The 13,576-nt window shown below is 50.9% G+C and overlaps 2 protein-coding genes across 5 annotated transcripts in view; one reads left to right on the top strand and one right to left on the bottom strand.

Moving 5' to 3' along the window:
- Positions 1-66: 66 nt before the first annotated feature.
- Positions 67-5,487, top strand: CDK3 (cyclin dependent kinase 3). 3 transcript variants are annotated; one of them, XM_062632226.1, is made up of 7 exons: positions 68-830; positions 1,439-1,516; positions 1,858-1,978; positions 2,488-2,658; positions 3,088-3,189; positions 3,998-4,201; positions 4,637-5,487. In XM_062632226.1, the coding sequence occupies exons 1-7, from the start codon at positions 703-705 to the stop codon at positions 4,760-4,762; spliced, it is 930 nt and encodes a 309-aa protein (XP_062488210.1). In that variant the 5' UTR covers positions 68-702; the 3' UTR covers positions 4,763-5,487. The 3 variants fall into 3 exon arrangements, with proteins under 3 accessions (XP_062488211.1, XP_062488212.1, XP_062488210.1); XM_062632227.1 differs by lacking the exon at positions 1,439-1,516 and having other exon boundaries at positions 67-830; XM_062632228.1 differs by lacking the exon at positions 2,488-2,658 and having other exon boundaries at positions 67-830.
- A 3,574-nt stretch (positions 5,488-9,061) lies between these two features.
- The window catches only part of EVPL (envoplakin), a 35,128-nt gene continuing 30,613 nt past the window's right edge, over positions 9,062-13,576 (bottom strand). For both annotated transcript variants that reach the window (XM_062632224.1, XM_062632222.1), the window contains exon 22: positions 9,062-12,870. In XM_062632224.1, coding sequence (XP_062488208.1) covers positions 9,421-12,870 — 3,450 coding nt within the window. In that variant the 3' untranslated portion in view covers positions 9,062-9,420. The remainder of the gene's footprint in view (positions 12,871-13,576) is intronic.

Genomic DNA, 13,576 nt, shown 5'->3' with positions numbered 1-13,576 from the left:
AACCCCCAAGCTTTCCAGAGGACGGGCCCAATGGCCCTGTCTGCGTGCCCATTTATAATGGGTTTTTAATCTTGCTGCCTGCCAGCTATCAAGTCAATGATTAACCCCCACCAAGGACATCTCCCGAAAGGCCGGCTGAGTGGCACAGCCCACAGTGGGAAGCTTCAAGGGGCAATTTCGCAAGAGAGAACAAACACACGAAACAAGAAATGAAGAAAAAAAGACACTTCTGCTGTATGTTTGACCTGAGCATCCCCAGGGAACCTCCATTCTTTGCTGCATCGCCTTGGTGCCGGGCACTGTAAAAGGGCTGAAGAGCCTCCCTCGGCGCTGTGCAGTGCCCGTGCCGCAGGCCCAAAGCACCCTTTGCCTCCATTTTGCCCTGGTTTTGCTCTAGCCAGCGCACTGTGGGTCACGCTGCAGCCAGTACTGGTTGCTGCACGGTGTGTTGGGCTTTTTTGGGTGACCCCCAAACACCCCCCAGAGCCCCAGCAGGCTCTGTCTGCCTGCTGCTGCCTCAGCCAAAGGCAGGTCCCTGCGCTGGGGGAGCAGCAAGAGGGGACCCAGACCCCAAGAGCAGCTCAGGGGAAGAGCAGACCCTTTCCACACACATTTGGCTGTAGGTTTTCCCCCGTTTCCTTTTGCTCCTCAGAAAGCAGTGCCAGCCACCCCCCGCGGCCATCGCGAGGCAGCGGCAGCGGCATGGACCCCTGCCAGGAGGTGTTTCAGAAGCTGGAGAAGATCGGGGAGGGCACCTATGGCGTGGTGTACAAGGCTCGCAACAAGCGCACGGGGCAGCTGGTGGCCCTCAAGAAGATCCGCTTGGACTCGTGAGTGGGGAAGAGCCCAGGAATGCCATGCACAGGGTGCTGAGGAGAGGGGGGGGTGAGGAAGGCAAATGGCTCCTCTGGGGCCTAAGGCCCGAGGCCTGCCGTGGGGGTGAGCAGGAGGGTCCTGAGCCCTGCAAGGGGCAGGAGGCTCACAAAAGCCTGACATGAGGGAAAGAAATGTCTCTTAACCAGCTCATGCAAGCAGCTAGGGCCTCACCTGGCCCTGCGTGGCTCTGGCTTCACAGCGCAAGGCAAGGGGAAGTAGCCACCATTTTGGGAGGTGTCCTGTTCCTCAGGGGCATGGTGCCCGCAAGGCTCCGTCTGCCTCAGAGACAACTTCAAGGCTCGGGCGTCTCAGCCACTGTTGCTTCTCCAAGTGTGCCCTCAGGTGCTCTAAAACCTGCTCCGCCTCGGAGTTTGCACTGAGACCACCCCTTCCTTCTCCTTCCCCACGGCTCCATTTCCCCCCGCCTCACACGCGGCTCCATCCCAGAGCCAGGGTGCTCAGCGTGACACACGCTGCCCCACACAGGGTGATGGGGTACAAAGGGGGACACAGGCTGTGGGATCCTGGGGGATGGGTGCTATGCAGCCTGTCTCTGCCGCAGCGACACGGAGGGTGTCCCCAGCACTGCAATCCGAGAAATCTCACTGCTGAAGGAGCTGAAGCACCCCAACATAGTAAGGTAAGACCTGGATGTACCCTCTCAGCAGCTCATCGATGAGCTCCTGCTCCTCAGCAAGAGAGGTTTTCCTGTCCTTCCTGACTGCAGGACAGGAGCCAAATAGGAAAATGCAGGAACCATTTACACTTCCCTGGTTCTCAGCAATAGCTCACAGCACTGCTACTTCATTCCAGCAACACAGGCTGGTCCAAGCCGCTGCTATCCTATGCTAGATTCTGCTTTTGTGTCTGCCTCTCTCTGCTCCAAAGGACTCCCAGAGCAGAGCAGTCTGTGGGAGCAGGGATTTCTGGGTCTGGAGGACCTTTCAGGTACCAAAGGGAGCACTTGCATTTCTTTTGCAGGCTCCTGGATGTCATACACAGCCAGAAGAAGCTCTATCTGGTGTTTGAGTATCTGAATCAAGACCTGAAGAAATACATGGACTCATCCCAAACCAGAGAGCTTCCTTTAAGCTTGGTCAAGGTACAGCATGGAGGGAATGCTAACAGGCAGGGCAGAAGGCATGTGTCCTTGCTGCCTTCTGCTGGGCAGAGCCATCACTGAGCTGCTCATACCCTGGCTTCTTCTGAAGAGACTCATCCTTGGCTGGAGGCATTCAGTCTCTCAGATCTCAGACAATTCAGCTGGGAAACCCTCATGACACTATTGCTCAGTGCTTTCATTTCCCAGCTGTTTCCAGGCTCTCCAGCCCATCTCACTGCAGCACAAACTGCTCCTAAGAGGACAACTGGGGGATCTATTACTAATTGCCTTGTTACAGAGCAATAGATGTGTGGAAGGAGCTGCCACTTGACTGGAATCTCTCTGTCTCCACATAGGGTGGGAGCAGTTTGTGTGGGTCTCTGAGTAGTGGCCCGCCAGCCTAGTGTTGCATTATAACAAGGTCTGTTTTCCCCTTCAGGTCTATAAATGAGATCCAGCCTTCAAAGTAGTTTCACAGTGGCCTTGTCTGAAATCTTTTCTCTCCATAGAACTACCTTTTCCAGCTGCTGCAGGGTGTGAACTTCTGCCACTCACACAGAGTCATACACAGGGACTTGAAGCCACAGAACTTGCTCATTAACGAAGCAGGAGTAATCAAGCTGGCTGATTTTGGGCTGGCAAGAGCTTTCGGTGTCCCCCTGCGCACGTACACTCATGAGGTACTGTTGAGGCTCTCTGCTACCTGAGAGTGGGGTACACAATCCATAGTGCGTGAACAAAAGCAGCATCATAAGTTACTCATCCATAACAGTGGCACAGGCCTGCCCAGGCACATGCTCTTAACATCATCTGCAGCTACAGGGCTACCTCATGTCCCACACAGTGTGCCGACTGCTTCTGCCCTAGACTGGCTGCAAGCTGGGTTCCCACCTTCTCTGCATTGGGTATATTTATTTGTTGCAGAGGCTCCTGTTGAAGGATGATCTGTTAATCCCAGTCATGCTGTCACTAAGGTATTTGTTAATTCAGCATGGCTTTGGCATGCTCTGATTTGTACAGTCACTGCATTACAGCTGAGAAGAGAGGATTCCATACCTCTGCTTTCATCCAGGGAAACAGCCAAAACTTGTTTCTTTGTTCCTTACCAGGTAGTGACTCTGTGGTACCGAGCCCCTGAAATACTGCTGGGATGCAAATATTACTCAACCCCTGTGGATATCTGGAGCGTCGGCTGCATCTTTGCAGAAATGGTAGAATGGGTTTAAATAGCCTTTTTAATGAGCAGGGAGGATGCAGCTGCAATGGGAAGTGGGGAAGAAGGGGCAAGACACAGAGCATCTGTGATAGTGTGGTCCCACCCTATGCTGGGGTGTATTTTATGGGAAGTACACTAAAGATGATCTTAATGTCCTTTAAAACTCAAGCTTTTCTATGATTCTGTGAGGGTTAGCTGATCTTTAACTGTGGGTTCAGAAGGAAATCTGCCACCCTCATGTGCCTGGCAGAAGGCCAAGTCTCTGTTGCCTGGCTGCAGTTCCAGGTAGGTGGGAATTTTGGTGCCTCCCCTTGCAGAAGGGGCAACTTCAATGTTTTTGCTGCAGCATTTTGACCCTGGGAGGAGATGCCTCTTGCAGATGTCCCCATAATAGGCTGCAGAGAGCTAACACTCTCATAGCATGGCAGAGTGGATTTCTTTGGGATCCATACACCACTTTGAAGGGCTTTTGTTATCCCTGCAGTGTAATAGCACTATCCCTAGCTCACGAAGCCTCTGGAGCTGCCAAGCAGCAGATCCTGGGCAAGTAAGAGGGGAAGGAGCTAACCTGCAAGAACAGGTGTTAGGAAACTGGAGACAAAGAAGGACAAGGAACTGGCTGAAAGGGAGGCAGCCTCAGGGGAACATGGATCCATGGAGAGGTGCTGGAGACAAGCAGCCACACCTGTGACTTTCCCAACCACTGACCTGTCTGTGCAGTTGTTTGCATCTGCTGGGACATAGGGTTGCTTACAGCAGGAAATAGAACTGATAGAAAGGTGGGAATTATCTTTCCCCCACAGCTGACCAGGAAGGCCCTGTTTCCAGGGGACTCTGAGATCGATCAGCTCTTCCGGATCTTTCGCACTCTGGGCACTCCCACTGAGGAGACCTGGCCTGGAGTGACCCAGCTGCCTGACTACAAGGAGAACTTTCCCCAGTGGGCAAGGAAGGAGATGACAGAAATTGTTCCCAGCTTAAATCGAGATGGTAGAGACTTACTGGTGGTGAGTAACAAGTGCACTATTTTTAGGGACTCTGTTCTGACCACAGAATCATCAGAACAAGACCCTGGGACATGCAGGACCTTTTGAAACTGGGAAAAGAACAGGGACATTTGGGACTGATCTACCTGGATGTGCATTAGCTGACCTGGCTCTAATGCTCATCTCTGCCCCTGCAGAAACAACAAATCATCAAACAGTGCTAAGTCCTGGCTCTAAAGCAGGACTGTCATTGCAGGCTCCTCTAGGAAACCACTGCATTGAGGGTCAAGAAACCCTTCTAACATAATTCCCATGGTAACTCCAGCTGTGGGTTACCCCCAAAGCCTGGAAAGGAGGAAAAGCAGGAGCAACATCTGCATCTAGGACCACCACATGCAGGTACATTCCATCATTTTGTTTTTAAATTGCTAATTCTTCTGGGTTTCCTCTTGGTAGCAATTGCTCCTGTATGACCCCAGCAAGCGCATCTCAGCCAAGGCAGCCCTCAGTCACCAGTACTTCTTCCAGAGAAGCCCTCGGAAGCCTGAAGAGCAACGTGTGCTGCAGAAACACTGCAGATGAGAAAATACAGTTGGGATCCCTTCTCCTGAGGAGCCTGGAGGGGACATTCTTGCATTTAGAGACTCTCAGCCTGTTTTCCTGGGGGAAAGTTTGAGTTACAGCCCATAGAACCCTTTTAAATGGGTCACGTGCAAAAGTAGGGGGGTATTTATCAGCGTAAAACACTGAAATGTGAGAGATCATCTTTCAGAGGTTTGTCCTTGCGTTGGTGAGCTAAGGTGACACAGTGATGTCTGCCAGCACTGGAGTCATCCCCGCATTCCCAGCACCGGCACATCCCCAGGTGCGCCGGTGGCAGTTTCTGACAGCAGGGTGTGCCGGCGCTCCACTGCGGGCAGGGGAGCACTTCTCTGCTCCGCTGCTGTTACCAAAGCCTTGGCTTGTCAGCACTAGACAAGTTGTTTAATCTGAGCTGTTTAACAGAGCTGGCATTCTGCTCTTTCACAAGCTGAAATGCACTATATGATGTCTTAATTTGTACCTTAGCTGGGACCAAGAATCCGAAAGATCCAGTTAACATAAAGCACTTAATGTATACGGCTGGAAACAGCTAGAGCACTGGTTGTCCACCATTGGTCCAGACATAATGCTGTTTCCTTCACTTTATTATCTTGAAAATGTTGTTGTTCAAATGATTCAAGAATTGTCCCTAACTTTTGGTGTGTTTTTTACATCTTTTTCTTTTCAGTACAGAAGAGAAATAAAGGCTTGTCATTTGTTCAGAAGCCTTGGCATTTGTTCTTTGGTTGGGGCAGCCCATCAGCTAACGAGGCAGCCCAGTCTGGCTCATCCTTTTTTTCCCACAGGGCTCTTGTCCTTTTCTTATCTCCTATACTCTTTCTTTTATCCTTTCCAGCCCAAACCCTTGGCAGGTGCAAAGATGTGCTCTCACTTCCACTGTGGACATGGGACTGATGGTTTTGCAGGCCAGTGCAGTCTCGATGGTAAGATGGGCTTGCTTTCCATCAGAGGTTCCCACAAACCAGTTCAGTTATGTTCTACATTTAAATACCCAAAACACAGATTTTTAACATAAGAAAGACAAACTTCTGTGCTTCTGCTTTCCGTGCACTCACACACATGCCCTCCTAATGACTGTGATCCTCAGCATAAAAGTGCTATCCCAAAAGCCATCATGTTCATAGACTTTCATGACAGATAAACACTGCAGTAAAGGAGAGGGGCACACAGAGCACACAGAGCTGTAGCAACACTCTCCTTCTGCATATACCACATATCAGAGAACTTGCACAGTGGAGGGAAGGCTTTAGAATGCCTCCTGGAAAGCCCTCTCAATACAAGACCTACCTGTCTAAAGCCAAGTTCAGCTGTCCTTTGACATCATAGAATCATAGAATAGTTAGGGTTGGAAAGGACCTCAAGATCATCAAGTTCCAACCCCCCTGCCATGGGCAGGGACACCTCACACTAAACCATGTCACCCAAGGCTCTGTCCAACCTGACCTTGAACACCATCAGGGATGGAGCATTCACAACTTCCCTGGGCAGCCCTTTCCAGTGCCTCACCTCCCTCACAGTAAAGAACATCTTCCTTATGTCCAATCTAAACTTCCCCTGTTTAAGTTTTAACCCATTACCCCTTGTCCTATCACTACAGTCCCTAATGAAGAGTCCCTCCCCAGCATCCCTATAGCCCCTCTTAAGATACTGGAAGGCTGCTATGAGGTCTCTATGCAGCCTTCTCTTCTCCAGGCTGAACAGCCCCAACTTTCTCAGCCTGTCTTCATACAGGAGGTGCTCCAGCCTCTGATCATCCTCGTGGCCTTCCTCTAGACTTGTTCCAACAGTTCCATGTCCTTTTTATGTTCTTTAACATCCTCCATCATTCATTCCTCTTCCCCACCCAACACAAGGCAGTGGGTGGCTCTGCTTTATTCCTGGCACCAAAAAGACCTTTGGAATCCCTATTGCAGCAGCCACACCTCCTGACAGATCCCAGCAACAAAACCCTAGGACAACTCCTGACACATCCCAACAGTGAAACCCTGGGACAACTCCTGACAGATCCCCACAGTGAAACCCTGGGACATGTTACTCACCTGCCCCTGGGCTGGGCTCAGCAGCAGCCTCCAGAACTGCGTGGCAGGAAGATTGAGAAGCTGTGCTCCTGCAGCCTCTCATAACCTCTATGCGACAACACCCAGCTCACAGGGGCACATTTGTGAGACGTGGATGAGTTCTGTTATGGGAATCATTTCCCTACCCTTGCATATGTTTTTTTAGGTTATCTCATTTCATAGAGACAATACTGTTTGCTCTATGCAAGCAAATCTTGTGTTGTACCAGACAAGCTGTTTTCAGGAGAGATTGCTTTTTGATTTGTTAAGATCTGCATTAAAAAGTAAATACCAAGGACATACATACAATCAGAGAATGATTCAGGTTAGAAAGGACCTTAAGATCATCTAGTTCTAACCCCCTGCCACAGGCAGGGACACCTTCCACTAGACCATGCTGTCCAAGGCTGTCAAACATGGCCTTGAACGCTGCCAGGGATAGAGCATTTACCACTTCTTTGGGTAAGCCATTCCAGCGCCTCACCCCCCTCACAGGGAAGAACTTCTGCCTTATATCTAACCTGAGCTTCCCCTGCTTCAGTTCGAACCCATCACCCCTTGTCCTATCACTACAGTCACTGATGAAGAGTCCCTCTCCAGCATCCTTATAGCTCCCTTCAGATACTGGAAGCTGCTCTGAGGCCTCCATACAGCCTTCTTCAAGACCAGAAACATAAATAAAAATACTACAGCTCATCTAGCCCAATAAGATGATGCAACACCCTGAATTTCACATATTTGTGACCCAACCCTACTGCCAAAAAAGGAACCCAACAGCAGCTGTGTTGAAACACCCACTCTGGGAAAGCCATGATGCAGCAACATCACCCTCTGCACAGGAAGGGAGGAAAAGCACTACCTGGCTCCTGAGCAACTCACAAGCCACCTGGGCTCTGGGGAAGCTCCATGGCTGTGTGGTGTTCCTACAGACACATCAGGAATACATGATACCAGCTACTTTCTGCAGGTGAGGGCCACTTGGTACCAAAGAAAAGGGTTTTTAGTGGGGTTTTATTCAGAAAGTAAAGGCAGACCAGCCTTGAAGGGAGCCTACTCAAGCACCTGATCATCTCTTAATGCCTTCAACCAGCCCTGGGTGAACACCTCCCACCTCACAGCAGGGGAACACTTTATCCACACTAATTAACTGAGTGCCTAATTACCAGGACACCAAGTCCTTCAGTTACAGAGCATTTCCCCAGAACCATTTAATCAGCACTTCAGGAAAGAGTCACCACGTGAACCTTGTGCATTAAAAGCAAGCACTGTTCTCCTTGGCAAGAGGGGCAGTCCCATGGAACTGGGCAAGGGAAGGCTGAAGCAAACTCACCTGCTGGGCAGAGGTGAACTGCGGAAAGGCAACAGCCCTGCTGCTGCTGGATCTTCCCAGTGTTCAGCCAGCTAAGGGGAGAAATCTGGAGCAGAGCAAGGCTGCTCCCAGCAGCTTTGAGGAGCTGGGACTCACACTGGTTGTGCTGGGATGTGATCCTCATCTGACTGTATTCCTGTGCTCCAAGGGCTGTTGCGTTTGCCCTGGCAGGAGATCAGGCAAGAATTTCTCCCCTCATGTGTCCCCTGGTCCAGACCAGCCAGGAGGGGAACGCAGTGTGCCGTGTCGCAGCAGTGCTCTACCAAGAGGAAACTGGCTGGGAATGCATGGATGCTCTAGGGTGTGGGCAGCAGTTTTCCCCATTGTAAACCAACAAATTGTCCTGTGTTGATCACGGCAGCTGAGATGGCTACAGATACCAGCCATAGGCCTGACAATAAACAGACCCTGCAGGGGATGGACAGAGCCCAGGCAGATCTTGGACTGGAAATGGCATTTCTATACGGGACTCGACTGTTAATGTTGAGCACTACCACTGCCTACCAGCAGGAAGGGAAAGGGACCTGTGACTATGCTGAGCTTGCCAGCATGAGAACAATTTCTTCTTGGAGCCCAGACTTCAAATCCCAGCTAGGCCATATGGAAACAGAGGCTATGCTGCTGCTGCCCTGATGGGGAAAGGAGAGGGAGAAAACCCTTATGGATTGTTTTGGGTGTGTTGGAGTTCCCAAACAATGTCAGCTAAAAGAGCCCTCGGGAGAGGGGGAGAAGCAGCTCATGTCAATAGAAACTCCTTTTTCTCATCCCACAAAGCCAGGAGACACTCCACAGTGGAGCCATGTCCTCCGCCACTTTGCACCTCAGCCTGCAGGGACAACACAGCCACAGAGACACACTTCCTATGTTTATTGCATGCAGAAGAATGACCCAACTAGAAAATGCTCTGGCTCTTCCTCCTTTCTGGCCATGAACACATTTAACCCACTACCAGTGGAGTTCTCACAATCAACCCCCCTTTGCTGTCGCAGCAGCGCCCGGGGGGCTGTGGAGACCCCTTTTGCACACTCACGATCACACTTTCTTCCTTGCACGGCCAAGCTGCATTGGGAAGCAGATAGCTAAGATAGAGGAGTGTGCAGCCCTAAATGCTAGATGCTCTGTTCCTGTGATCGCTGCTGCCTCCAAGGGGAGAGGTGTTTTGAAGGGAAGAACTCCTGAAGGAACCAGATCCAGTATGTGCCTGAATCCATTCAGTGCCTGAACCGTGAGAGCTTGGGGGAACGGCTCGCCTGGTGGTACCGCTGATAACCCTCTGAGGTGGCTGGGAGCAGCAGGAAGCTGCTCAGAGAATCCTTCTGGCACAGGGCCATGGCCTCCTTGTAATTTATCTTCTCTTTAGTGATAGGGTCAATGAGATCCTTTTCATAGCTGGACTCATCCTGGAGCCTGTTGGCCAGGTTGCCTGTTATCATCCCTGTCTGGACAGCTTCCAGCACGGGGATACGACCGGTTTTCTTGGGATCAATGAGCCCTCCAGTTAGATGCTGGACCTCCAGATAGGGGAAAGCACTCTCCTTGGTTATCCATCCCTTCTGAACTGCTTCCCCCACAGACAGCCTTCGCTTGGTTACCGGGTCCTCAATCCCTGTGAAAGCTTTCTGGGCATTGAGCAGTCTCTGCATGTAGGTCCTGTCAATCAGCCCCCTCTCAACTGCCTTATGGACTGAGAACCGGTCCCGAGAAATGAGGTCTATGATGCCCCCCGTGGCAGCCTGGGCTTCCAGGAGCTTCTGAGCCGTCATGGGATCAAGCAGCTTCTTTACAACAGCAGTCTTGATGTTGTACTTGGTGTCGGTGGTGGTGTCATACACCCCAGCAATGGGGGATGTATCATCACAGAAGCCCTTCTGTGAGGCTGGGGGGAAGAAGCTTTGGGTTTGGTGAGTGGTGGGTGACGAGACTGGGGATTTGGAAATGATGGAACCAATAGAGAGGGATGGGGGAGGCTTGGATTCCCCAGCCACCAGCAAGGCAAATTCAGAGATGGGAATCTTGCCATCCCGGTACAGCTGATATTCCTCCTTTGTGATCCTCCTCAGCCGTAGCGCATCATCAATGGAGTACTGCTTCCCGCTTTTCTTGTCAAGGAGCAATGAGACTTCCCCGTTTGGGCCTAGGGTGGTGATTTCCTCCCAGTCACACTCCAGCTCTTGCAGCTGGATGTACTGACCTCTGTCTATAATTCCTCTCTTGTAGGCCTCGTAAGGGGACATATCCTTCCCTGTCTCAGGGTCCAAGATAGAGATCTTGGTGGACAGGTTTGTCTCTCTCATCTGGGTCTCATGGTTGATTTCTTCCCGGTTGACTCTTGACTGGAGATCTCGAATGAACCTCTCCTTGTTGTAGATCTGATCCTTCTCCCTAAGGATGTCTGCCTCCAGCAGGGAGAACTCGTGTTGCAGCTGCTTCTTCTTCTGCCTGTCATTCTCCGTCCGTTGGTTAAGCAGTTTGGACTCCTCCCTCAGGAAGAGGACTTTCTGTTGTTTCTGCCTCTCCAGCTCCCGCAGTTCACTCTCCAAGCTGGCTCTCTCCTGGATGGCCAGGTTCCTGGCTTTCTGCAGCTCTGTCTCTTCACGAGCCCATGTCCTCTTCATGCCTTCAGCTCTCTCAATCTTCTCCCTAAGCCGCCGCACCTCCTCTTCTGCCTTTTGCTTGGCTCCCCTCTCCCTGTTCAGCAGCTCCCAGATGCGTGCACGTTCACTCTCCAGTGCTTTGTCCTTTTCTACTCGAATCACTTCCTTGTAGATGGTCTTCTCCTGGGATTTTGTTTTCTGCAGGACATCAACTTGCATCTGCAGGTTCTTACATTCCCTCTGCAAGTTCAGCACCTCCATCTTCTCACGGTCCAGCTCCAAGCGTAGGTTGCTAGCAGACTGTTCAAGGACTGGATCCTTCTCCAACTTGACCACTTCTTCCATAATGATCTTTTCTTGCACTGGGGCTGGGCTCTCCTCCAGCTCCTTTATTCTCAGTGTAATTTGTCTCATCTCCTTCTCCAGTGCAAGCCTCTTGCTTCGATCCTCCTGAAAATTGAGCAACTTCTCCTGCTCTTCCACCAGTGCACGAACCTGCTGCACGTCACGTTCCAGACGCCGCCTGTTGCTCACCTCCTCATCCAGACTCCTGCGCAGCCTGTTGTGCTCATCTCGGAGCTTCGGATCCTTTTGAGTCAGTATCACCTCTTGAACTACTACCTTCTCCTCTGGCTTTCTCCTCTCCAGTAGCATGTATTTATTCTGCAAGTCATAGATTGCATCCTCTGCAGCTCTCCTCTTTTGAGACATGTTACGCACCTCTTGACGGAGGCGATCAGCTTCTTTTTCCAAGAGTGGATCATTCTCGTAGCGGATTACTTCCTTGTTGACTAGCTTGGTTTCCACCTTGGATCTCTCCCTCTTCCATTCATCCCTTTCACCCTGCAGCCTAATGAGCTGCTCTTGGGTCCTGCCATTGGTGTTCACTAGTTCATTGAGCTGCTCTTTCAGCCTGTCTATTTCTCGGAGAATCTCCGGACTCTTCTCATGTTTCACCACCTCTTCTATGACCTCCTTAAGTTCCACCACTGGTTTCTGTGACCTGAGGACATTGAGCTCTGCTAAGGCCTCCTCCACTTCACTGTCAACCTTTGTCCTTTTCAGAGTAACTTCCTGCAGCTCCCTTTTCAGGTGTGCAATTTGCCGCTCTGTTTCAGGATCCACCAGGAAAATTTCATTGACCCTCTCTTTAACCTCTACCCTCGGCTTTTGCTTCTCTGCAATACTGTACTGGCTCTGCAGTTCTCCCAGCTCACCTGTAAGCATCATGTTTTTGCTCCTCTCTTCTTCAATCAGAGTTTTCAGCTTGGAAGACTCTCTCAATAACTCTGGATCCTGCTCTACCTGCTTCACCTCCTTAACAATAATTTTGGGTTCTGCCATTTCAATTAGTCTTTCCACCTCTTCAATCTTGCTCTTCACTTTCACTATGGCTTCCTCTGCAGACTTCCTCTTGAAGGATTCCTCATCAATTTGTAGCTGCAGGGTCCTCACAGACTTCAGCATTTCTGGGTTTTTCTCCAGTTTGATCAGCTCCTTCACCACCACTTTCTCTCGGATGTTGGGCTGCTTTCGCTCCAGTATGTGGAGCTCTCTCTTATGCTGCTCAAGTTCAGAAGCAGCAGCCAAGCTTTCCTCCTGGAGACGTTTGATCTCCTGACGAAGACTGGCTGCTTGGCTCTCTAGGCTTGGATCTCTCTCAATCTTTGTGATCTCTTTGGTGAGGAGCTGGGCAGGAGTGTCTTTCTTCTCACTCTCCATCTGGGCAAGCTTTTGGCTCATCAAGTCAATGTCTTCTTGCAACCTCTGCCTCTTTTTACCTTCCTCTTCAATCTGCTGTGCCATCTTAGACAGGTTGCTTTCCACCTGTGGGTCTCTGTAATATTCTATCACCTCCTTTTCTTCCACTTTTTCAATGGGCTTCTGAGTCTTCAACATCAGCAGCTTGTTTCTGTGTTCCTCCAGGTCCCCTTCAATCTTGGCCACTTTCCTCCTTTCCTCCTCCAGCTGCGATTTCAACCCCTCAGATTCCCTGCTGCTTGTGGCTCTGCTTTCCGATTGCTGGGTTTGCTCACGTACAGCTTCAATGTCCTCATGCACTTCCTTCTGCAAGGGAAAACCAAAAAGGAATTAAAACAAGAAAAAAGGCAAGGAAACTGAGTCCCTGAATCTGGCACTGAGGCCTTTCCATAACAAGGTGCGGTAGGAGACAGACAGACAGAACTGGAACAGAAGCCACAGAGAACCACCAAATAAAACTGTTGATAAATGGCAAAGAGTTGGGGTTGTTCAGCCTGGAGAAGAGAAGGGGAGACCTTAGAGCAGCTCCAGTGCCTAAAGGGGCTGCAGGAAACCTGGAGAGGGGCTTTGGCCAAGGGCCTGTAGGGACAGGCCAAGGGGAATGGCTTTAACCTGCCAGAGGGGAGACTGAGATGAGCTCTTAGGCAGAAGCTCTTCCCTGTGAGGGTGCTGAGGCGCTGGCACAGGGTGCCCAGAGAAGCTGTGGCTGCCCCATCCCTGGCAGTGCTCAAGGCCAGGTTGGACACAGGGCTTGGAGCAAGCTGCTCTAGTGGAAGGTGTCCCTGCCCGTGGCAGGGGTTGGAGCTGGGTGAGCTTTAAGGTCCCTTTCAGCACAAACCATTCTAGGTTTCTATGACGTTCTCAATATCTCAAGCAACTGACTTGGTGTCTTCCCCGTCATGGTGGTGCTGCAGCAGCCCATAAAGGTGCTTTGTGCTGCCTTGTATCTTCAGCTGAGGGAGGGTAACATGGCCAGTCCCCACTATGCAGATGGTTCATGGCAGCATCACAG

Source organism: Pezoporus occidentalis, unplaced genomic scaffold (assembly GCF_034315485.1).
Source record: "Pezoporus occidentalis ecotype Australia unplaced genomic scaffold, CSIRO_AGI_Poc_V1 ctg387, whole genome shotgun sequence".
NCBI classification, from domain to species: Eukaryota; Metazoa; Chordata; class Aves; order Psittaciformes; family Psittacidae; genus Pezoporus; species Pezoporus occidentalis.
This window is presented reverse-complemented; position numbering and strand designations above follow the sequence as displayed.